Source organism: Magnolia sinica, chromosome 10, assembly GCF_029962835.1.
Source record: "Magnolia sinica isolate HGM2019 chromosome 10, MsV1, whole genome shotgun sequence".
Classification (NCBI taxonomy): Eukaryota; Viridiplantae; Streptophyta; class Magnoliopsida; order Magnoliales; family Magnoliaceae; genus Magnolia; species Magnolia sinica.
In genome coordinates this window covers 24,184,623-24,208,732 of record NC_080582.1, presented here as the reverse complement: position 1 = coordinate 24,208,732, position 24,110 = coordinate 24,184,623, and the positions used below count along the sequence as shown (strand labels likewise).

Below are 24,110 nucleotides of genomic sequence, written 5' to 3'. Positions count from 1 at the left end.
GCCCCATAATGCCGCACTTGGGTGGTACACTGCTTTGTCCCTTCAAACCAAAGGCCAACGATCAATTTGTGCATGGAACTGACAGAAAACCAAACAAACTTTTGTCCCCCACATCATAGCATCCATTTCATCGACCAAAGCAGATACATCGTGCAACTGCCCCAATAACCTCGTGAACTCTTCCAACTCCTTGTTTGATAGACTCCTATGACAAGGAGGAGCCTGAATCACCTCCCTACTTGACAGGGAGAAACACCGACAACTGAGATGTCTGCCTCCACAGCTACCTAGCAAGCCTTAGGAATTCTTCTCTCAGTGCTTTATCACCTAACCAAATGTCTTCCCAAAACCTTATCTTCTTGCCACCCCCTCTAAAAAATTTGCTCTCAAGCTGACCACAATTTTCTATAAAAATGAGGCCCTATGTAGAGAACAGAGATGAGTTCCTTGTCCACCATCCTCCTAATTGCACTCCATACTTCCTTGGAATAACCTCCCTCTAAAACTACTATCTTCTGAAGTGAACCTCTAGAACCATTTTTTGAGCAGAGCATAATTCACACCCTCCAAGACTCTTAGCCTAGCCCCCTCTTCCACCCAACAAAAGATGCCAACTTTTCCATTCACATCATATCATCCATAGTAAAGATGTCCCTCCCTAAGTCCTTTACCACTGCCTTTATTTCTTCTTTAGAAAATGGCTTTTCCACCAAATCTGCCTTCTTCAAAATTCTGTGTAATATAGATCAAACACTAATACATAATTTCTGTTGACAAAAAAGAGATGAACTCATTTTTAGCCATCTATCAAACAAAGCCTTAGCGTTTCTGATAATCCACCTTTAAAGTCTAATTATCATGATTAAAATGGTTAAGATAAATGGGAATATATGAGCTTCTCTCCCTTTTACAAAGTAGATAAGTTACTGTTAAAACTTTTAGCAAGTGAATAAACTGGTAATTTTTCTTTTTATATTTGTGAATTTGAGAACCAAAGAAGAAAATTCCATTGCAATATGCATTGAAGCATTGAATTAGCTGACCCTTGTATATAAAGAATTATATCCTCCTCATATATTGAAATTTTATGTGCAGGGACGCCTAACACTGAGATGCACCCAATTAAAGGGAACTTGGACAGTCTGGTACGAAGATTTCAGCGAATTATTAGGTTTCCATGATTATGATATGTTAATTTATTGTGATAATAACAGGCATATGAAACAAATGAGAAATATAAGGATCTAATTGCACAATCAGAGTCTGCAAAATATAAGCTCAAAGAAACAATAGCGAAGAAGTCCAAATATCAGCTTGAGAACAGCGAGGTATGCTTGTCATAAAAATCAAGTAGTAACTGCTTTAAACTAGTGAATTTCTTTGTGTATTTGTGTGCGTGTGCATGCTCGCGTGTGTTTTGGATGGATTACTGAATTTCTTTATGTTCTTATTGTCAAACAACCATTTACTCTAAAAGCTTAAGCTGTTAGAGTGTGCTGTATCAATGTATATCAAGGGAATTTATCACTTCAACACCCCCACCCCCCCGCGCACGTGCGGGGTGGGAACTCCACACGGGAACATACTAACCGGGGTGGAGGGACACTCACACCATAAATGGCCAGGCTTGATTTCTCAATCCCTGGGCCAGATCTGATTTTTCCTGACCCCCCGTGGGAGAATGATATATTAGCGAGGCATATTTGCTGCTCTCGATATTCGAACACAGGACCTTGCTCTTTGATACCATGTTCCTGCAATGTACTATATGCTCTATTATAATAAAATATTGTGTGTTAGGGCAAGCAAGCCTAACACAACATCTTTCCCAAACTCTCTTCCTTCTTCTCTCTCAATCTTCTCCTCTTTTCTTCACATTATTATCATCAAATAATTCTCTACTCTTATAATGCTTCCTATCATCATTTTCACCATCATTGTCATCATCATTATATTAACTTTATCCCAACTAATTGGGGCTGGCTACACAGATCCTGTTACGCCATTCCACTATTAAAATAAAATTCTATGAATGTAAAAAGAATATAAAAGAATAGATTTTAAGTTGATGTTTACAGTTTATAAATGCCAATACCATTGGGCGTGGCCATTATTATGGGCTGTTGGCAAGAAATAATTCACATATCATTCTAGTAACTGCAGAAAATTGTAAAGAAATTCATAAAAACTCTCAAATCTATGAAATCCTCGTGAAGTTGGAAACAGAAATTCTCGAGAAACTTTCTTGCATTGTTTCTGTTGGGAGTTTGAAACTACTCAATGTTTGAATACTAGTTGCTCGCAATTACAATCATACCCACAGATCATAATATTTCACTCATGTGTGCTTCAATAGAAAAGCTACTAAATTTAAACCTACTCGCGAATAAAAAATAAAAAAAATTCATATTTACTAGACCTAGAAATGATGACACTTGGCAATTCATTCCATCTAAAACTTGTTTTGATCTTTGAAATTTTGTACACTTGACAATTCATTCCGTCTAAAACTTATTTTGATCTTTGAAATTTCGTATTTATTACTGTTAAGGTTTTAGGACTACATTTTGGAGAATGTATTTTACCTATTCCATTGATAATGATGGGAACATATAGAAGAGGTGGGGGATCTATAGAGATTTGCAGGCTTTACAAATATACATGAATCCATCCGTATAGCTATCAATGGTATATAAAGTTATACATGTACAACTAGAGCTGTACACGAGTCGAGTTAGCTCGGTCAGCTCGTTCGACTCAACTCGCCTCGGCTCAAAATTGGATTCAAATCGAGTCGAGCTGGTTTTTGGAGCTCGAAAAAATTTTGAGTCGAGTTTGAGCTTGCCCGAGCTCGACTTGACTTGACTTGACTCGGATCGAATCGAATCGGCTCAATGACTCTGTTATTTTGATATTGATGTTGCTCACCGAGTGTTTGATGAAATGACTCAACGAAGTGTTGTTTCGGGTGGATACATTCTCCGCGGGATCGGCTGGTGGTGAGGAAGGAATGGATACGAAAAAAATCACTAAAAAAAAAAAAACTTTACATTATAAAACTGCCCTTAAATCTTGATTTTGATGCTGCTCATCGAGTGTTTGATGAAATACTTGTAAACTGTTGTTACTATTTTGTATTCTATGAGAAATTGAAGATGCACTCAGTGCTTTAAATATCGACTATATCGGCCAATATATCTTGTATCCCACCTGTGCGATACGAAATGCCCAAATAATGCCATATATCCCACATGTTTGATCATGTGAGCATTTTCAATTTTCAATCATTTTTTCTGTAAATCATTTTAAATCAATATCAAATTGTTATAAATCCATGACTTTTTCATATATTTGTATGAAAAATCATAGATTTGGAGCTTTGATTTCGAGATTTGGAGGAGATTGCCCAAGTTGCGGAAAATTGAAAAAATAAAAACAAAATTTCTCAATTTCTCGCAAATCAGTTGCAATCTTTGTGTCCAAAGCAGTGTTTTAAATAGCAACACTACGTAGCATATAGCTCACACTACGTAGAGTAGCATAGCCTTAACGCTACGTAGCTCATGAAAATAGCTTAAGTCACATGTAGCCTACGCTACATCATAATTTGCATATGTTGCACGCTATGTAGCTTACATGATGTTTTCAATGATTTGTTACATTTTTCCATTTCCAATAAAAATTAGTTAATCTTTTTTAATGCTTTCAGTAAAATAATCAAAATAACAATATTAAATTAGTTTCATTGCTCTTTCTTTACCTTTATACTTAATCATTTCCCTTTCTTATTACTTTAGGTTGCATTTTATTACACCAAATATCATGAAATTTTGTTATATTTCATTATTAATCAGTCTAATCTGGTATAGAATATCATGACATTGGTGCGACCAAGCACCTTGATTAAAAATCCAGAAGTTGTGTGTAGCTTACGCTACGCACCATGTAGCTTACACCTCACACTTCGAAAGGGTGAACACTAAGCTACACGCTATTCACTATTTAAAACACTGGTCCAAACATAAATTCAAACATGTATGTAACCTAATCTAGTGATTCTTCTTTCATTTTTGAATGTATTGCTTGTGTTTTCACACATTTTCTTACATTTATAGATTATATGAATAGACTTTGAATATACTTACATCAATTCAGTTACACGACGTATATGTTAGGACTCCATATAAAGAAAACCTATTATGTGCACTTGTACATATATATATACATACATACATACATACACATATATATATATATATATATATATATATATATATATATATTGATTTACAAGTGTAGTGATGTCTTTTTTTTTAACAATCACTGAAGTTTCATTGAAAAATTCAACCAATTTCCCAATGTTTCCGACAACATCAATGCATTACGCGATACAACCGATTTATCCCATGCAATAATCGATACGTATCCATATCCCAAGAATGTGATACGTAACACGATACTGATATTTCAAACACTGGATGCACTCTATGTTTGAGAAAATGTCGCACATGCTCGAACTCGGCCGAGCTAGCCAATTAGGCTCGAGGACTGGCAAACAACTTGAATTTGAAAAGCAAGGAGAACACTTATTCAAAAAATAAAAGAAAACTTCAACAGTGACATGACGCAAATATCTAAGTAGATAGCAACGATGAGTAGCATGAGACAAGCAAACACTTTCAATGACTTCTGGGATTTTAACCGTTGGTACATCAATGACCAAGGAATGATCTAGCGGCACTTCCAGTGGCTAGGATTTCAACTATTGCTCTTCCGGTGAATACATCACTTCCTATGGCTAGGATTTTAATGTACTTTCTGGTGGATACATCACTTCCATTGGCTAAGATTTCAACCATTGCTCTTCTAGTGGTGCTAGAATGTTTCGACTTCAAACCGGTGATAGCACTAGTTCCAATTAAAAGTGCAAAAAAGAATAGGTCCAGTTAGAAGCTTACAGAGAAGATGGACACAAAGGATGCACGGATAAGAGAGCTAGCAAAAATCGTGAAAAATCCATGGGTAAACTCCAAAGCAGATGCGGACAATAGAGATGGCCCCGATGATGCATAATGAGGACACTTCATATGATGGTTCAAAAAGAGCTAAAAAATGTGATGAAAGTGCATAAAGTTGCATGCACTCAAGGAACGCAGGATTCAATAAAAGCTCAAAAGTAGGGTTTTACAAGCCCTCAACGAATCATAAGGCATGCCCAATAGGACCAAAAAGGCTATAGTGGTGGTGAATGATGGTGGATCTGGTGGCAGCTTGATGGTTAACAACAACAGTGCAAAGCTATGAATGATGGCAGCAAGATCAGGGAGATCTGGTAGGAGAAGAACATACACTACTTCTTGGTGTAGAATCCTTTGTTGAATGCAAGAGCAAAGGCCTATAGAATGCATGCAAGAAAACCAATTCGGTTGGCCTTTAGGCAACGAGTTCAGGAAGCTAATTCGACCGGTTGTGCAAACAATTGAACGGAGACACAATTGATCAATCATTACAGCAAATGATGTCGAAGATCTGGCAAGTGCGGCGTGCTCGATGATTGAAGAATGAGACAAATAGTGGCAATCAAGGGTGTAGATTTAGACTCTAGCTTCAGTTGGATTCAACGGTTGATGATGATGCCTAACAGAGATGCAAATCGCCAATGTGGATTAGGGAGGATGAACGAACGTTGGGCCCTAGATTTGACAGCTCGATATGGACCACAATTCGAGAGTTTGAGCTTCAACGGGTAGTGATGGAGTTTCAGATGAGTGTAGATTCGCACAGATGATGACGTCAAAGACAGACGGGGTATTTCATAATGGTAACAATGGCTGTAATAGCCACCGCCATTATTGTTACGATATGGGACATAATTGCTATTATGGAATTAAAAAGGAAAAAAAAAAAAATCAAGTCTATAACGCACCATTATGGGGCCATTAAAGCCATTACAAGGCTTTTTTTTCCTTGCAAGGGCCACCATTACATAACTATTTTGGAATACCCTGGAGACATAAGAGGGATTCTTGTGGGTATGGGGTGGTGTTTTTTATCTAAGGTGCAGACGGAAGTCGTCAATGGAAAGGAGTTCAAAGATCAGTAGTGGCAAAGCAAATGGGTTGGAGAAGATGGGTTTCTGGTTTGGGATAGTGTGGAGATACCTTCAAAAATTAGGTGGAATAGGTGTAGATTCATGCTGGAAGTATCAGATCCAGCGGCCCATTCCTACCGCACGAACCCAAAAACCTCCAGATCTGCATCAGATCGCACCAACCCATCTCCAGATTGCTCAACCCATCTCTAGATTGCTCTACCTCTCCATTGATGATTTGGTCCTGCTCGTCAGATTTGGTCCTGCTCTTCAAATCCGGTCCTACTCGCCCAGAAATCATTGGTACATTTCTTCATCGTGGTTTTTCTTTCTTATGGCGTCCATGAATCCCTCCGATAAGATCGAAACTATCCATGTTAGATTGGATGGGAAAAATTTTCCCTGTGGCAGTTTCAATTCAAGCATTTTTAGCAGGAAAGAGCCTCTACAGCTATGTGGATGGTTCGATGGGCAAGCCAAATGATGAAAAAGAACTATCTTGGACTACAAATAATTCGAAGGTGGTCACATGGATCCGTAACAGTGTTGAGAGCAACATTGCAATTAACCTCACGTCATTCGAGACTGCATCCAAAATATGGGCTTACTTGAATATGTGTTATCAACAATCGAATCATGCCCGTCACTATCAAGTAGAGTATTAGCTAAGTAAATTGATGCAATTTCTGTATAAACTCTGTCCGGAGTTTGATCCAACCCGAGCCGCTCTGATGAACCGACCTCAACTTCCATCTCTTAAGGCAACTCTATCTGATTTGATGGCAGAAGAAACACGTTTGAAAACCCTTGCTTCCATGAGAGGTTGTTCCTGATGCTGCCTTCATTACTTACAATTTTTCAGGAAAGTCACGAGACATGTCGAAAGTTAAATGTTTTGAGTGTAATGGATTTGGTCATGTGGCTACTCGTTGTCCCAACAAGAAAGCAAATATGAATTCCTCTAGACCAAGTACCATGTTTTGTCGATACTGCAAACAAGAAGGACATGATATAGCCAATTGCCCAACTTGCTCTCCTCTACCTCCTCACCACCAGCGATGTGGACGTGCATTTCTGGCTTCCTCTACTGAGAAGCCTAACTCATCATCTATGGCCCCATCGGTGCAGCCTAATGTACTTTCCCCATAACAAATTCAACAAATCCTTGAAGCGATGGGTTCTTCAGGTTCGTTAGGTAATATTAATCCTAGAAATCTTTGGTATATTGACTCAGGGGCATCTAATCATATGACTGGGGATCTTTCTTGTCTAACTGATTGTGTCCCATATAGAGGAGGTTCCATCTGCACTGCGGATGGGAACCATTTACCTATCTCTCATATCAGGTCTCACCTTCATCATCTCGCAATTTCTTCCTTCACAAAGTGTTTTATGTTCCTAAATTATCTGCCAACTTGATTTCGGTTGCTCAACTAATGGAAAATAACTGTTTGGTTTTGTTTTCCCAGTCTGTTTGTTTCATACAGGATCTGGAAATAAGGAAGCTGATTAGGAAGGGTCATTAGAGAGGAAGGTTATTTACTTTAGAGTTCGATCCCGGAGTTGTCTCATCGCGTTGTTTTTTTCTTCCATCTTCTCATAATATTTATTTTGCTAATAAATGTTGTAAACTTTGGCATAGTCGTTTAGGGCATCCAAATTCTAAAAACATGCTTTTCTTATTTAGATCTGGTCTTTCAAATGATGAAATCAATATTAGTCCTATTTCCATTGATATGAACTGCGTTAGTTGCAAAGTATGTAAATCTACTGCATTGCCCTTTTCATTGAGTAACACTCGTACTCAGAATCTGTTTGATCTCGTTCATACTGATGTTTGGGGTCCATCTCCCATCATGGCTCCTGGTGGTTCGTTGTATTACATCATCTTTGCGAATGACTTTTCAAGACACACTTGGATTTATTTCATGAAACACAAGTCTGAAGCATTTTCATGTTACAGACAGTTTTCATCATATGCGGAGACTCAATTTGCAAAGAAAATTAAAGTTTTACGGTCTAACTCTGGGGGAGAATACATGTCTTCTGAGTTTGAGACTTTTCTAAGTTCAAATGGAACTATACATCAGCGAACGTATCTTCATACACCGGAGCAAAATGGAGTAGCAGAATGAAAGAATCGGCACATTACTGAGGTAGCAACCACCATAAGCAAAATCAACAGTTGTGTATCTGATCAATCGATTACCTTCTAGTGTTTTGACCAACCGGAAAACTCTCACGTTCTTCTTTCATGATAAAGATCCAGAATATAGTCGGTTACGACTGTTTGGATGCATTGCTTTTGTTCATCTTCCAGAACAAGAACGGGATAAACTCAATCCCAGGGCAGCTAAATGTGTTTTTCTTGGATATAGGGAGTATCAGAAAGGATATCGCTGTTATGATCCATGTCCTCATCGTGTTCGTGTGTCTAGACATGTCACATTCTTTGAAAATTTACTATACTATAAAGTTGTCCATGCATTTCCTTTAGTTACCATTGTTCCATCTTCCATTTCTCATATGTCCTCTTTTGAAGAAAATCATTCTATGCTTCCTTCTCCCACTCCTCCTTTGCAGGTCTACCAACCTCGTGTGAAGCCTATCTCTCTTATGTCCTCTCCCTCAGCTGCTCGTGCTTTCGATCAAGTGTCTTCTTCTCCTATAACGCAGGTAACTGTCCCATCTTCTGCTGAGATCCAATTACGTCGTTCCAGTCGTCCATCTGTTCCTTCCTGTCGATTAAATCTTTTTGTCTCTCATCATGCCTTATTTTCTAAATTAGATTCTTTGGTTGTCCCTACTTCTTATTCTCAGGCATATACACAACCGTGTTGGGTAAAGGCCATGGATGATGAGATTCAGGCACTCGAGGAGAATGCTACTTGGACGCTAGTTCCATTACCTAAGGGGAAGCAAGTGATAGGAAGCAAATGGGTATATACTGTGAAATTAAAATCTGATGAGAGCTTAAATCGATACAAAGCTCGGCTAGTGGCCCAGGGCTATAAACAAGAGTATGGAGTTGATTATGATGAGACATTCACTCCAATGGGAAAAATGAAAACGGTCCATTCCTTGATCGCTATAAGTGCTTCTAAAGGTTGGCAACTCGGTCAACTCGATGTCAAGAATGCTTTCCTCTGTGAAAATCTCAAAGAAGAAGTTTACTTGAAGCAACTTCTCGGTTATAAATCCAAGGATCCACGCTTAGTTTGCAACCTATCTAAAGCTTTATATGGACTCAAACAAGCACCAAGAGCCTGGTTTGAAATATTCCATGGGGTGTTAACCACAGCGGGCTATTCTCAAAGCCAATATAACTCCTCACTATTTATTCTTAAGTCTAATTCAAGTCTTGTTGCTTTATTAGTCTATGCTAATGATATTCTCATCACAGGAAGTGATGCTCAAGGAATTGCCGATCTCAAATCATTACTTCACTCCTCATTTCATATGAAGGATATGGGGCCATTAACATACTTTTTGGGTCTTGAAATTTCTCGTAATACTCAAGGTTACCTCATGAGTCAACGGAAGTATACCTGTGATTTGACCAAGCTAGCAAACCTTACAGATAACAAGATCCATGAGACTCCTCTGGAATTGAATGTCAAGTATGGGAAAGATGATGGAGACCTTCTCTCCGATGTTACATCCTATAGGCAGCTGGTGGGGAGATTAGTCTATCTCACTGTGTCTCGTCCTGATATCTCATATGCAATTCATGTTGTTAGCCGGTTTGTTAAGGCACCTTGCACATTGCATATGACGGCAGTTTATCGCATTATTCAATACCTTCGAGATACCATCAACCAGGCGTTTCTCTTTCCATCATCACATAATCTACAATTATCTGCTTACTCTGATGCAGACTAGGCAACTTGTCCCATTTCACGACAGTCCACCGCTGGCTATTGTGTTTTCTTGGGACAATCATTGGTTAGCTGGAAGTGTAAGAAGCAAACCACGGTATCTAGATGCAGCACAGAAGCCGAATATCGTGCAATGGCAGAGGCGTGTAGTGAAATTACTTGGTTCCGAGGATTGTTGATAGAACTTGGGATCCATTTGTCTGTGGTGACTCCATTATATGCCTACAATCTTAGTGCAATTCAGTTGGCTTCGAATCCAGTATTTCACGAGCGTACTAAACACATTGAAGTTGACTGCCACTTTGTGAGAGAAAAATACATAGTTGGAATCATTTCCCTTTCTCATGTGACATCAAAGCTGCAACTTGCTGATTTATTTACCAAAACTATGACCTCATCCCATCATAGGTTTCTTCGTAGCAAACTAATGTTGGTTCATTATCACACATCAGTTTGAGGGGGGATGTGCTGATGCAGGACATGGAAAATTAAATATGGTATGCAAGATTGCAGGCTTAGATCACACCAATTCAGAAGCAATCACACAAATTCCACATCCCACATGAAAATCCAAACATTCAATTAAAGGGGAATCTATGCGGGTCCAAGCCGACACAGGCTAGGACTGGACCAATAAAATTATAAACCAAACAATGTCAAAGGGAAATAAAATCAACTACTCATGCATAAAAATCAGTCCCTAATCCAAGGGATTCCCTGATTTCAATTCAAGGAACCCTAAGGTGATAAAAAGGGGCAAATCAATTAGGGATCATGTAATATAGGGTTAGGATTCATGAAAAAATGGCTATGAGAGGATAAAAGAGGATAAAAACCTGAGCCAAAAGATGATCCCGCGTGTGGATAGCAACAATGGCCCAGACGGACGTGCGTGTGATCCCGGCCGCACGTGTGTGGGGCCCACTATTCAGAAAAAGGCCACCTTGGCCCTGGTCGGCCAGGGATGGACTCCAAAACCTCCAAATTTCAGCTTGATCCGATATACGGTTTGTGCGTGGTGCTCCGCCGAAGTTTTAGCTCGCCTGCGGGCCGAAATCTGGAAACCTGCTTCAATGAAGAAATCTGATACAACAAAAGGATAAATTCGAAGTACGGATGGTGGGGGAAGATGGAAAAAAAAGATGATGGAAGATGGCGGTGAATTGGGATCGATGTGGCTTCGCACCACGGTAGTTAGCCCTTCGAAAAGGGAGGGCTTCGCACCCACTTTTGAATTCTTCCACAACTCACGAAGAGAGCAGAAAAATAAAGTAGGAATTTTTTTATTAACTTCAATGAATGAAAAGAACTACAAGGGGTGCCTATTTACAGGGAGAACCCTATACCCAAAAACTCACACATGTGCGACACCTATTACTTGGCGATGAAGTAAACTAAAATAAAAACCAAACAAGGAAATCTAAAGCGTTCACGATGTTCTAAATAATAACAATAAGCAAAACCTAAAATATAAAACCAATCCGACGAGTGGGCCACGATCATGAGATCCCATGGTGGGCTTTTCTTGACTATCGGGCCACTTTCCTGAACCAAAACTTAACTTTTAACTAGGAGGCCCTCCCTGGACGTCATCATTGAGCCAGATCGATGGTGGGGTACTCCTTCTACATACGTACGTGCGTAGGGGGCGGCATGAGTGCACGTGTGCATGTGATGTCCCCATCAATTCTCCCCGGCTGCAAAGATTTTTCCACTGGCGAAATAAAACTCCTGAACCGCTCCAGGATGTCATGATCAAGTTTCTGAATCTCCTCCTCAGTGAGCCACGTGCTGTCTAAAGCTGGGCGTGACTTCCATTTAACCACGTACTTCTAAAACCTGCCGTCCGACGTTGAAACTATCTGATGGTTCAGGATATCCTCTATTTCCTTTTTGGGTGTGTGAAGGTTAGGTATGGGAGATAGAGGCTGAGAAAATGAGCCGGGAAGGATAGGTATTGGAGGTAGAGGCTGGGAAGATGGGTTGGGACGAGTAGGTATGGGAGGTAGAGGCTGGGAACATGGGTCGGGACGGGTAGGTATAGGACGTAGAGGCTGGAAAAATGGGTTGGGAAGGGTAGATATGGGAGGTAGAGGCTGAGAAAATGGGTCGGGACGGGTAGGTATGGGACCTAGAGGCTGGAAAAATGGGTCGGGAAGGGTAGGTATGGGAGGTAGAGGCTGGGAAGAAAGGTTAGGAAAAGTAGATATGAGAGGTAGAGGCTGGGAAAATGGGTTGGGAAGGGGTCATGGTTCAAGGGATAAATATGGGGAATCAGGATGGGTGGGCGAAGGGTCGGACAAAGTATCAGTGGTCTCCTGAAAAGTAACTAGATCCTCCACATCGAATGTGAAACTAATTCCCATGGAAGGTGGAAGACTTATCTCATACACATTGAGACCATTTCGTTTTATAATTTTGAAGGGTCCAACGCTACGCGCGTGTAACTTACGAACGGCCCTCGGAGGGTACTGCTCAGGGTTAATGCGGACCATCACGGAGTCTCCAATATTGAATCCTTTGAAACGTTTATGCTGGTCTGAAGAAAATGTGCAATGTTCATTGCTAGTCATGATCTTCTGCCTGATTTCTTGATGCCATGAATGAATGTGATACGCAAAAGACTCTGTAGACTCTGACAACCTATGGGACAGTGACATAAGGACAAGATCAATAGGTTTCCTAGGTTTATAACCAGTAACAACTTCACGATGACTTAGACCTGTGGACTTATCGACGGAACTATTCAACGCAAACTCGGATGTAGGTATTACGGTGTCCCATGTTTTGGTGTGCTCTATATCCCTCCTAGGGGGAGACTCATCCGGTAGATCATCAGGAAAGATATCACGTAACTCATCCATTACTAGAATGGCCTCAGTGAGTAACTCTACACTAGCCGCTAGTACACTTTCTTCAGCCACAAGGCCGCACATGTTGTACCTCTCAAAATAGTGGTCTTGATGTCTCTCATGGGGTGGGTGCACGGGTGCACGCCCATAATTGATTCCTTGACCAACTCCATTCATCGGTCTATCCTTCAGGCCACCTGCTTGAGATTGGACATCTACCCCAATGGTGGGATTTGTCCTAGCGATGGTCTTTAGTCGGGTAATGCGTACATCAAGCTGTTCACAGCATTGGTCCATTTCCAAGCGCTTAATCATAGACTCCAACGTCTGAAATATCTTGTTTAGTGACTCTTGCAATTGTTCCATGTTTAGTGTAGGGTGCCAACCAAAATTCAACAATATAGTTGTCAAAATATAAGATTTTATTATTATTATTATTATTATTATTATATTTTTTTTAAGAAACAACCTAGTTTCAAAAAACAAAAAAGGAAAGTTTCTAAGAAAAACAAATTAGGAAAGTTTCTAAAAAAAAAAAAAAAAGAAAAAAAAGAAGAAAGTTTCTAAAAAGACAAATTAGGAAAGTTTCTAAAGAAAAACAACTTAGTTTCTAAAAACGAAAAAGGAAAGTTCCTAAAAACAAATTAGGTAAGTTTCTAAAGAAACAAATTAGGAAAGCTTATAAAAAAAACAAATTAGAAAAGTTTCTAAAAAAAACAACCTAGTTTCTAAAAAAAGAAAAAGGAAAGTTTCTAAAAATAGAAAGTAAGTTAGTTTCTAAAAAGAAAAAGGAAAGGAAATTAGTTTCTAAAAACAGATTAAGAAAGTTTCTAAAAAATTAGTTTCTAAAAAAATAAAAATAAAAAAAAAAAACAGAAAAGGAAAGTTTCTAAACCTAGAAATAGAAAGCTAAGTTAATTTCTAAAATAATTCAAATAAGGGTATAACAAAAAATTTCAACAGCTTATGTTAGGGTTTATGGACCTCTAAACAACCATATATGATGAGAATTGATGCGTAATGGACATAAACAACCAAACCCTAGACATGTAATAAATTCCCCTACAAGAACCCTAGGCTTTGATACTAAATTTGATGCAGGACATGGAAAATTAAATATGATATGCAAGATTGCAAGCTTAGATCACACCAATTCAGAAACAATTACACAAATTCCACATCCCACATGAAAATCCAAACATTCAATTAAAGGGGAATCTATGCGGGTCCAAGCCGACACAGGCTAGGACTGGACCAATAAAATTATAAACCAAACAATGTCAAAGGGAAATAAAATCAACTACTCATGCATAAAAATCAGTCCCTAATCCAAGGGATTCCCTAATTTCAATTCAAGGAACCCTAAGGTGATAAAAAGGGGCAAATCAATTAGGGATCATGTAATATAGGGTTAGGATTCATGAAAAAATGGCTATGAGAGGATAAAAGAGGATAAAAACCTGAGCCAAAAGATGATCCCACGTGTGGACAGTAACAATGGCCCAGACGGACGTGCGTGTGATCCCGGCCGCACGTGTGTGGGGCCCACTATTCAGAAAAAGGCCACCTTGGCCCTGGTCGGCCAGGGATGGACTCCAAAACCTCCAAATTTCAGCTCGATCCGATATACGGTTTGTGCGTGGTGCTCCGCCGAAGTTTCAGCTCGCCTGCGGGCCGAAATCTGGAAACCTGCTTCAATGAAGAAATCTGATACAACAAAAGGATAAATTCGAAGTACGGATGGTGGGGGAAGATGGAAAAAAAAGATGATGGAAGATGGGGGTGAATTGGGATCGATGTGGCTTCGCACCACGGTAGTTAGCCCTTCGAAAAGGGAGGGCTTCGCACCCACTTTTGAATTCTTCCACAACTCACGAAGAGAGTAGAAAAATAAAGTAGGAATTTTTTTATTAACTTCAATGAATGAAAAGAACTACAAGGGGTGCCTATTTACAGGGAGAACCCTATACCCAAAAACTCGCACATGTGCGACACCTATTACTTGGCGATGAAGTAAACTAAAATAAAAACCAAACAAGGAAATCTAAAGCGTTCACGATGTTCTAAATAATAAAAATAAGCAAAACCTAAAATATAAAATCAATCCGACGAGTGGGCCACGATCATGAGATCCCATGGTGGGCTTTTCTTGACTATCGGGCCACTTTTCTGAACCAAAACTTAACTTTTAGCTAGGAGGCCCTCCCTGGACGTCGTCATTGAGCCAGATCAATGGTAGGGTCCTCCTTCTACGTACGTACGTGCGTAGGGGGCGGCGTGAGTGCGCGTGTGCACGTGATGTCCCCATCATGTGCGAATATCATGTCTATGAGTTACTAGAATATCGTGTATATGGGTTGTTAGTTGTAAAATACTATGGATAGAGAAGCTCAGATTCTTGAATTATCATTTTGGGGTCATGCTGGAGGTGACAACTTTGTAGCATATATGGTGATGGTTTCTGGCAAGCCAATCTGAAGGAGCACAATGGTAGCGCAACAGCGATATTGAACCAGTGATGGGCAGAGTTCTCTTGTAGGTGGTGGTAATTGACCAGCAACATCATATGCCAAATTTGATGAAGAGACGGAAAGGAGGCAGTTGCAGCAGCGAGAGGCAATGGCAAGTTTGGCGGTCGCCGGGGTCTTCCAGCAACAACAGTGGTGCGGCGGTGCTAGAGATGGTGGGTGTTGGAGATGACAAAAAGAGGACCAGTTAACAACTTTGGTACCATGTTAAGGTTTTAGGGAGTACATTTTGGGCAATGTATTGTACCTATTTCATTGATAATGCCAGGAATATATGGAAGAGGTGGGAACTCTGTAGAGATCTGTTGGAAATATTAACTAATATACATGAATCCATCTGTATAGCTATCTATAGTATGTACAGCTGTACATACGTATCCTATACTTTAACAATTATGTCACTGAATTGTTTGGCTGAAATCAACAGCTAGCCTAGTTATTTCAAATATTGGATAATAATTATTATTTCTCTGCTTGGTGGTGTGCAATGCTGATAACTATATTAATAATGAAAGAAAATGTTATGCTAGAGGACCCGAAAAGGGATGAAGCTATTACACATTTTCACAGCATAATCTGGTATTTAGCTCCTGAGATCTATACTTATACTTAAATCTTTAAGTATTTGAGACTTGCTTCTGTACATTGTCTTGTTGGATTAATGGTTCCTTTGCTTATAAATTTGTGCAAAATCTCAGCTGTTGAAGAGAAGCACCATTTGTGTCTTTCTGCCAATTTTATGGAATTTTCATGAAAAACTCACATCAAACTTTCTAATTTTTAACCAGACGAAGCATATTACTGAGCAACTGAAGCGTAGACTCAATGAGTTTCCGGTCAGTTCAAATCTTATAAATTCTGATAGAATCAATATATCATGGAAGTGTTATACATTTTTAAGATTAAATCAGATGGTCTTGGGCACTTCCTTTTATTTATTTATTTTTTAAAAAAAATACAAAACTGTCAGCAAGTCTACTCTGGTATACATGCCACACCTGTGAGATGCAAACTATTCCTTCTGAAGGTCACACGACAAATATACCTCTGGCTGAGGAGACATTGGTCAGACAATCCTAACCTTCCACTAGGGGGCTTTTGTGGAAAGAAAAGGACATATAATGGAATATTGGTCTACCTTATCTTTTGAACAACATATTTCTTAGTTCTTACCATAACCGAAGAATTTTACAATCGTCATGATAGAGCTTCCAGATGAAAAGATATTGAATTCATGCATTAGTGCCATGTGTATGGGAATAGATCGCTGCTAACTGCAAGAAAAAGTGCTTGAGACTCCAGCCTTTCCCATTTTTATTTAGGTACGAGGACCGAACTCCCCTGGACATATATTTTGGAGACGAGCTACCCCATCTTTCTGTTTTCATTCCAATCCACACCCCAAGTTTAATAAGTTTCCTTACTGCGCTCAGCGTTTTTTTTTTTATTATTATTATAAATTCTTTTGGATTTCAGTACTCTTTCTTGAAGTCTGATTCCTTTTGAATTTCACAACGAACCTGAAGCACTTGGCATAGTCACATGGGGTGTGCCTAGAGCTAACTGAGCACCGTGTGGGGAAGAACTTGCATGACATCAATCTATCAGGTTCAGTGCCTCATGTTCTCCTTGCAATCCAAAAATTGGGTCAGTCCAAAACTCAGGTAGGCCACACCATAAGAAAGAGTTGGGGTAAGGCGCCCACTGTTAGTTGTGTATGGGGACTGCTGTGGTTTATATATGCCATCCAATCCATTCATACGACTCTTCCAACCAAGATGAAGGTATAATCCAAAAATATGCTATTCTAAAACTCCGATGGACCACACCATGTGAATGTTGAGGTTTTAAGAAGATTTTACACAGTTTCCTATGGCAAAGCCTACCTGAATTTTGGATTAGTGTGATGTTCAGGATGAAAACCTAATGTGGGTGGCGCAACTTATGGACAGGGTGGATCTCATCTGCATGAACTTGTCCATCAATGTCGACAAATAGTCATGCACGAGCATGCCTACACTTGGTCACCCACGTGTTTTCGATTCTCAAAAGACTAAGAGGTTTGCTTGAATACATCATATTACAATAAGATATGTTGGGACTATAGTCATTGGATTTGGATCTTTTTTCAGTGACACAAACCATTAATTTGATATGGCTACCCTTGGATGGGGAATGCCCAAAAAGACTCAGGCTGAACATTTCAACTCATTGATTATACAAAAGAGGTATGGTGACTGTTCATGTTCAATAATAAAGGGTTTAATTACCAAAGAGATGAAACAATGTAATTGAGAGCTTTAGTTTGTTGTCTTTCCAACGCAAAGCGAGACATCATATAAATGGTTTGGATCATTGGAGGATGACCCATATTCAAAGGATAAAGTCCCAACGTATCACCGTATTGCAGTACGTCGTAATGTATTTGAGCAGAGCTCAAAGAGTAATGCTATGGGGATGGGATTGGCTCGAACAATTTGCCTTCTACAGCCAAAAGTTTGGTGCCCACCATGATGTATGTGTGATATCCATTCCATCCATCAGTTGCACCAGCTCATTTTAGGACATGATCACAAAACTAGGTCGATAAATGAATCCAGTGGACCCAACCACAGTGAGCAGTGGAATGAGAACACTCACCATTGAAAGCTTTATTGGCCCATTGTGATGTCTATATGCCGTCCAACCCGTTAATAAAGGAGTACGACCTGTATGAAATGAAAAGCCAAATACCAGCATTATCCAAACTTTGGTGGGACCCAGTAAGTTTTCATTGGTGAGCATCTCCATCCCTGATGTTCCCTGTGGTGTGGCTCACTTGAGTTTTGGATTAACCTGAATTCTGGGCTTAATTCCTGACATGATTTTTTTTTTCTCAAATGATGGATGGAGTGGATGTTGCACTAACATCACAATGGCCTCACAGAGCACATAGACAATGAATAGCCTGATGGAATGGCCAATGCATGGTACTCCCACTCATCTTCATTGGAAGTTGAAAACTTAATGTTGTCATGCTATTTCCTTTAAAGAAGGGGGTAGACAAGGTTACTTATTAAAAGTGGGGACTAGGTTTGAATGACAATAGAAGGATTGGTCGGTTGTTCTAAGAAGTATAACTGAGGGAGTATTTAGTTATTATCCCTTCTATTTATTTACCTATTTGTCTGTTTTTAATTTTTATTTTTCATGGTTTTAATAGCCAGAGTTAAAGGCAATGGACATAGAGGCTTTGGAAGAGGAACACAAAGCTCTCTTGTCTGACAAAGCTGGAGAAGTGGAGTATTTGCAGTCTCTACAGGAACGAATTGAACAAATTAAGGTAAATGAACCTCATTTTCTCACATAAACATGCTTTACAGGTAAGAGGAACTATGAAGTCTTGAGCCCCAGCAAATGCATCATCTGCTGACCTGCAGGGTTCAGTACATTTGCGGTTCATGATTTGGTGATCCAGATTATTCATCCAGTGAGCCCCACCGTGGATGCGGTATGCTGCAAAACTGTTCAGATTGGAAGATCATATGACAAAATGCAATGGCTCACAAGATGATGGTTGAATTAAAAATACAGCAATGGTCACATTCAACAGATAATAGCCAAAGGTTGAAGTATTTGGATCTTCCAACTTGAGAGTTTGGGCAATCCCATCCATGTCGGGACCATTATATAAACAGCCTGGGTAACCTGGCCAAGGACTTCACACATGTCTAGAAACCTGTTCCTCAGCAAGCCATATAGTTCCTCTATAGTTATTATATTTGCTCCTTTCTAGAAAACATACCTTTTCATGTTAACTATCACATTAACCCTGCATTTTACTAGAACCAACCAAAGGTGGATCAACCAGGTTTTGATCTACGCCCCCCCATTCCCCCCCCCCCCCCAAAAAAAAAAAGAAGGTGTCTGCTTCTCCGATCATTTCCTAATCATGGTTCGGATCGTGATGATGTAGCAGAGAAAATAGAAATAGCTGCCCATGATCCCGGCCTTTTCCAAATTCAAGAACCAAGCATGGAACTTCTAAAATATTAATGAAATCTGCAAAGCCAAAATTAGTTCTTCAGATTTAAAGAACCATGAGTATGATGATCTAACTCCAAGGAAAAGTTTCAATTGAATTTCCATTAACACATTTGAGTTTAGAAAGAACCAATAACTTAAATAAGAGAGGATTCTATAAACTTCTCGAGAGTAGCTGTTACATAGCATAAAAGAATAGAGTTCCATGTTCTTTCCATGATGATTGAGCTTGATGAAAGTAGGAGTGGCAATGAGTAGGGCTGACCTGCCATCCAACCAACCCAACCTGCTTAAAAGCCAGGCTCGACCTGAGTTTATTGGGTTTTGGGACAGGCTCAGATTGGACCCAGCCCAACCTGAACTGACTCGACTGTACATCTATTAGATTTACATACAGAAAAATAAACATTGTAAAACAGTTGTATGTTTTCTTCATTGGTTGAGAGGCGTGGATGAGAAGGTCTCAATTTCAAGCCTTTCCTTGGCTTTTTCAAGTTTTCAACTACAAGATCTTGTCTGCACTCCATTTTAAGTTTCCATGAGCAGAGATTTTTGTCATTTGGTCTTTTGGCAGGGCATTTCCCAAGCAGTTAAATGTCGTTGTGGACAGGAGTACACGGTCGAGATGAGTTGATATGTTAGTTCGCCAACTGAAAAGGCTGTTTTTCCCTCTTGTGTTTCATGGAAGTGAAAATTTCAACACTAAGGATGGCTTAGTTTACAAAATAAGGCATGTACAGCACAGCTGCGTATGATGCAATCATGCAAATATCTATTAACCCCAAAAATAGAATATTACAGTTGATGCCATTCAACAGGTTCTCATCTCTTTTGCCATGCATATTTTGTTTTTCAAAGCCATGGTGTTCTAATGTGTTTGGATTTGTGGAATTTTCAAAAGCAGAAAGAAACTCATTTCCTCTGATGTGACATTTCCTCTTGTTTGTAAAAGCCAAGAGGGGTAAGGAAATTGGTTTTCATTTCCTTATATTTCCTCAGAAAAGGTAATTTTCTGTTCATCTCTAAAACCAAGTAATGGAGATTTCCATCCTTTTTGATAGTCAGGTCTTACCTTCTGACCCTTGATCATACCACATTCCCTTTGAAATCATGTATGCTAAACCAAACATGTTATATAAGGATTCTTTTACACAGATGTCCTTTTCCATAGTTTTCCTCAAATGTGACGCTTTCCAGTTCTCGTCTAGCTTTTGGTTTCCACCAATCCAAACAAGTTTGTGCATAATGAAGGATGTACATGGCATGCGTACATGCATGAATTTTGTGCAAATGCATGTTGTCATCTTTATCGCGCATGCTCATGTTTTGCGTGTGTAAGCCTTGGGTTTATATATATATATATATATATATATATATATATATATATATACACAATTCAGTTGTACCAAGACTTGGAAATCAAGTTTACTTGACTTCTAATAGCCTCCCTTAAACTTGACTCTCTTGTTCCTATGATAGTCTTTAACCAGAGGAAATTTTCAGCCTTTAATGCCTTCTTAAAAATATCTACCATCTGATCTTTGGATCTGCAAAATTTGAGTTCTATCTCTTTCGCTTTCACGAGATTTCGTATACAGTGATGCTTGATGTCAACTTGTTTGCTTCTACCATGAAAGACTAGATTCTTTGTCAATGTAATTGCCAACTTGTTGTCATACATGATTTCCATAGGATACTCCTACTTGTGATTCAGTTCACTAAGGGGGCGTTTGGATATTAAGTTACTTTAGATAAGCTACTTATGCTATAAGTAGCTTATTTTGGTTTCTACTTAATCACCAGATAAGTACATTTGGTAAACAATATACTTATCACACAAAAAGTAGAAAAGCATATTTGATCTCCAATATTATAAGTAATTATTCCGAAAGTCTATTTGGTACCCCTATCATGTGGGGCCAACCTTTGATGTAGATTATTCATTAAGTAACTTATCTTGGTTCTACTTAATCAGCAGATAAGTATATTTGATAAACAACAAGCTTGTCACCCAAAAGTAGAAAAGCATATTTGGTCTCCAACATTATAAGTAATTACTCGAAAGTCTGTTTGGTCCCCCTCACATCCACTGTCCATCACGTGGGGCCAACCTTTAACGTAGATCATTCATTGTGTGGGCCCCACCTTTGATGTGGGCCATCCATCTTGCAGGGCCCACCTTGATGTGAGCCATTCATTATTAGGGGCAAACCTTTAATATGCATAGTTCGTTAAATAGGGCCCACCTTTGATGTTAGTCATCCATCATGTGGGCCCACCATCAATGTTATTATCCATCATGTGGGGCCCATCTGCAATATCAACGGCCCATCATGTGGAGCCCACCTTTGATGTGGACTGTCCATCATGTGGGCCTACCTCCAATGTGGGCCGTCCGTCATGTGGGACCCGCCTTGGATATGGGCCACTCATCATTAGGCCAACCTTTGATGTGGATTGTTCATCATGTGGGGCTCACCTTGATGTGGATCATCCATCGTGTGGGGCCTACCATTATTAATTGCCATCATGTGGAGCCCACCTTTGACATGGGTTGCTCATCATGTGGGTCCCACCTTCAATGTGGGTTGCCCATCATGCAAGGCTTGCCATGGATGTGGGTCATTCATCATTAGGGATGCCTTTGATGTGATTGTCCATCATGTGAGGCCACCTTGATATGGGTCATCATCATGTGGGGCCCACTAGATCATGTATCCATTTATTGGATGATTTTCTAATCTCATGAACTTATACGGAGTTCATGGCCACATAAAGCATATTCCCCTAAATAATTTCCTAAGTTGTTGCGTGGCTAATGAAAATGAAGAAAATAAGTTATTTTTGAAAGTTGAAAAATAATATTTAAAAAAATAAAAATAAAAACACTACTTATTTAAGTTTAATAATTAAATTAATTTTTATTTTTATTTTTAAGTAACTTATCAACTTACATAACTTAAAAAAGCTACTTATTTGGTAGTATCCAAACGGGCCTTAAGTATCCCTCTTTGCTTCTACAGTTGAGAATGCAACCACTTTTTTTTTTCTTTTCTTTTTTTTAACGACTATGAAAACACACCCGAGCTACGAGGAAACGCTAACTTGGAACCACTCTTCTTCTCAATGTCACATGCCTCAAAATTCTCACGGCCGAGTGCAAGTTTAACTTGTTCGACATTTCCTTGAATCTAATAGTAAGTCCCACACCGTACATAATATTAGGTCTAGTAGAAGTCAAAGTGGCAAAAGACTACGTACTAAACTCTTAGGGGGTGTTTGTTTTTGCATTTACATATGTAATTACGCGACATGGACAGTGAGCTTGGTTGAAAAGTTCGCAATTCCATAGAATTGAATTCGTACAATTCCCATATATAACTTGCTATAGTAGCATTAACCGTACTTCAGTTGGAGTATAAATCAGTTTCGAAGATTACATTTTGAACTTTAAGATGTTCTTGGCATACTTTCTCCGCCTTCTTAATTTCTTGGTTAGAAATCTGAGCCGGAAATGGATTTGAATCTGGATCATGATTCTAATGAGACAGTTTTTATAGTTGAAAGACAACATACAGCTCTTCCATTGAATTAACTCTTTCTTAATTTGGCTATCTGCTTCGGACGTGAGTGGTCACCTTGATAATTAATGGGTTGTATTTTGGCATCCCATAGAGGTAGATCTTATGAAATATTTGCATGGATAAAAATCGATGAAAAAGAAATTCACATTCAACTAAATAAACAAGGATAATGCTATTTACAATTGATGAATAATCCCAGGCATGAGATGAATGTGGTATCCTTCTTTAAATTTTAAAAATAAAAAAATGAAAAATTTTCAGAAATGGTATTGTTGCTGCCATGTGAGATTAATCTTCCTTCGGCTTTTCTTGTCCTTCTTGATTTTCTTCAAATAAAACGATAAAACCCAGGTTTAGATTTTGAGGCCCATGACGGAAAGTCCTAACTTGGACGGTATGGAAACCGGCACGCAATCCATTTCCTTTGACGAAACAACTCCACTTGCCGTTCAAGGTATATCCCCCTGATGATTTCCAGTAGCTGAAGCGTGTGATCCAATCCTGACCCTTGTGATCGAGAGTAATGCATTCAATCCCAACACCTCTTTCGAGATTGTATCTTTCATAGGGTGTTAGTGCAGGAAGGAGGGTGTGGCCGATGAGAGATGTAGGGAAGAGGAGACGATTTTGATGAGGATCGGTGTCACTGGATGTCAGCATTTTATCCATGGCCCATATGAGACTTGTAGCTTTTAAGCGAAGGTAGGCCTCAATCCAGCCGCGAGGAGAAGGGTTTTTAACGGTGAGCTTCTTGCAAGGCATGTTGTAGTCAACAGGCTTCTTCATCTTCTTGTTATTGTTGTTGTTGTTGGAGTCATTCGGCTTCCTTTTCTTGTTGTGGTTATTGTTGTTTGGTGGGGTGGTGATGGAGTTGGAGAGAAGAGGCGAAGCAGAAGCTGCTACTTCTGCAAACATCAACAAATTGCTGAAGTCGGCATCCATTCTTCTTTAAATTTTCGTTGCAACGAACTTAATGCAAGAGAGAGGCACGCTTGAGAGAGAGATTTGAGAGGAAGAGAGATGTCTGAGAGAGAGAGAGAGAGAGAGAGAGAGAGAGAGAGAAGTTTGGGAGAGACGCCTGAGAAAAATAGAGAGACGTTGGAAAGTGGGATGAATGAAAGGAATGGAGAAATGGTTTTATAGAGAAATGAGAG

The 24,110-nt window shown here is 39.3% G+C and overlaps 2 protein-coding genes across 9 annotated transcripts in view; one reads left to right on the top strand and one right to left on the bottom strand.

Annotated features, from left to right (window-relative positions):
- Positions 1 to 20,229, top strand: part of LOC131258198 (MAR-binding filament-like protein 1) — a 33,607-nt gene extending 13,378 nt beyond the window's left edge. For 4 of the 8 annotated variants that reach the window (XM_058259325.1, XM_058259327.1, XM_058259329.1 and 1 more), the window contains 5 exons: positions 1,096 to 1,145; positions 1,215 to 1,328; positions 16,138 to 16,185; positions 18,552 to 18,671; positions 19,947 to 20,229. In XM_058259325.1, coding sequence (XP_058115308.1) covers positions 1,096 to 1,145; positions 1,215 to 1,328; positions 16,138 to 16,185; positions 18,552 to 18,671; positions 19,947 to 20,006 — 392 coding nt within the window. In that variant the 3' untranslated portion in view covers positions 20,007 to 20,229. The remainder of the gene's footprint in view (positions 1 to 1,095; positions 1,146 to 1,214; positions 1,329 to 16,137; positions 16,186 to 18,551; positions 18,672 to 19,946) is intronic. The other 4 variants (XM_058259330.1, XM_058259332.1, XM_058259331.1 and 1 more) reach the window with 2 other exon arrangements.
- Positions 20,230 to 23,244: 3,015 nt separating this feature from the next.
- LOC131217441 (putative B3 domain-containing protein At3g49610) lies at positions 23,245 to 23,898 on the bottom strand. The gene has a single exon (XM_058212361.1). The coding sequence runs from the start codon at positions 23,896 to 23,898 to the stop codon at positions 23,245 to 23,247; it is 654 nt and encodes a 217-aa protein (XP_058068344.1).
- Between the last annotated feature and the right edge of the window lie 212 nt (positions 23,899 to 24,110).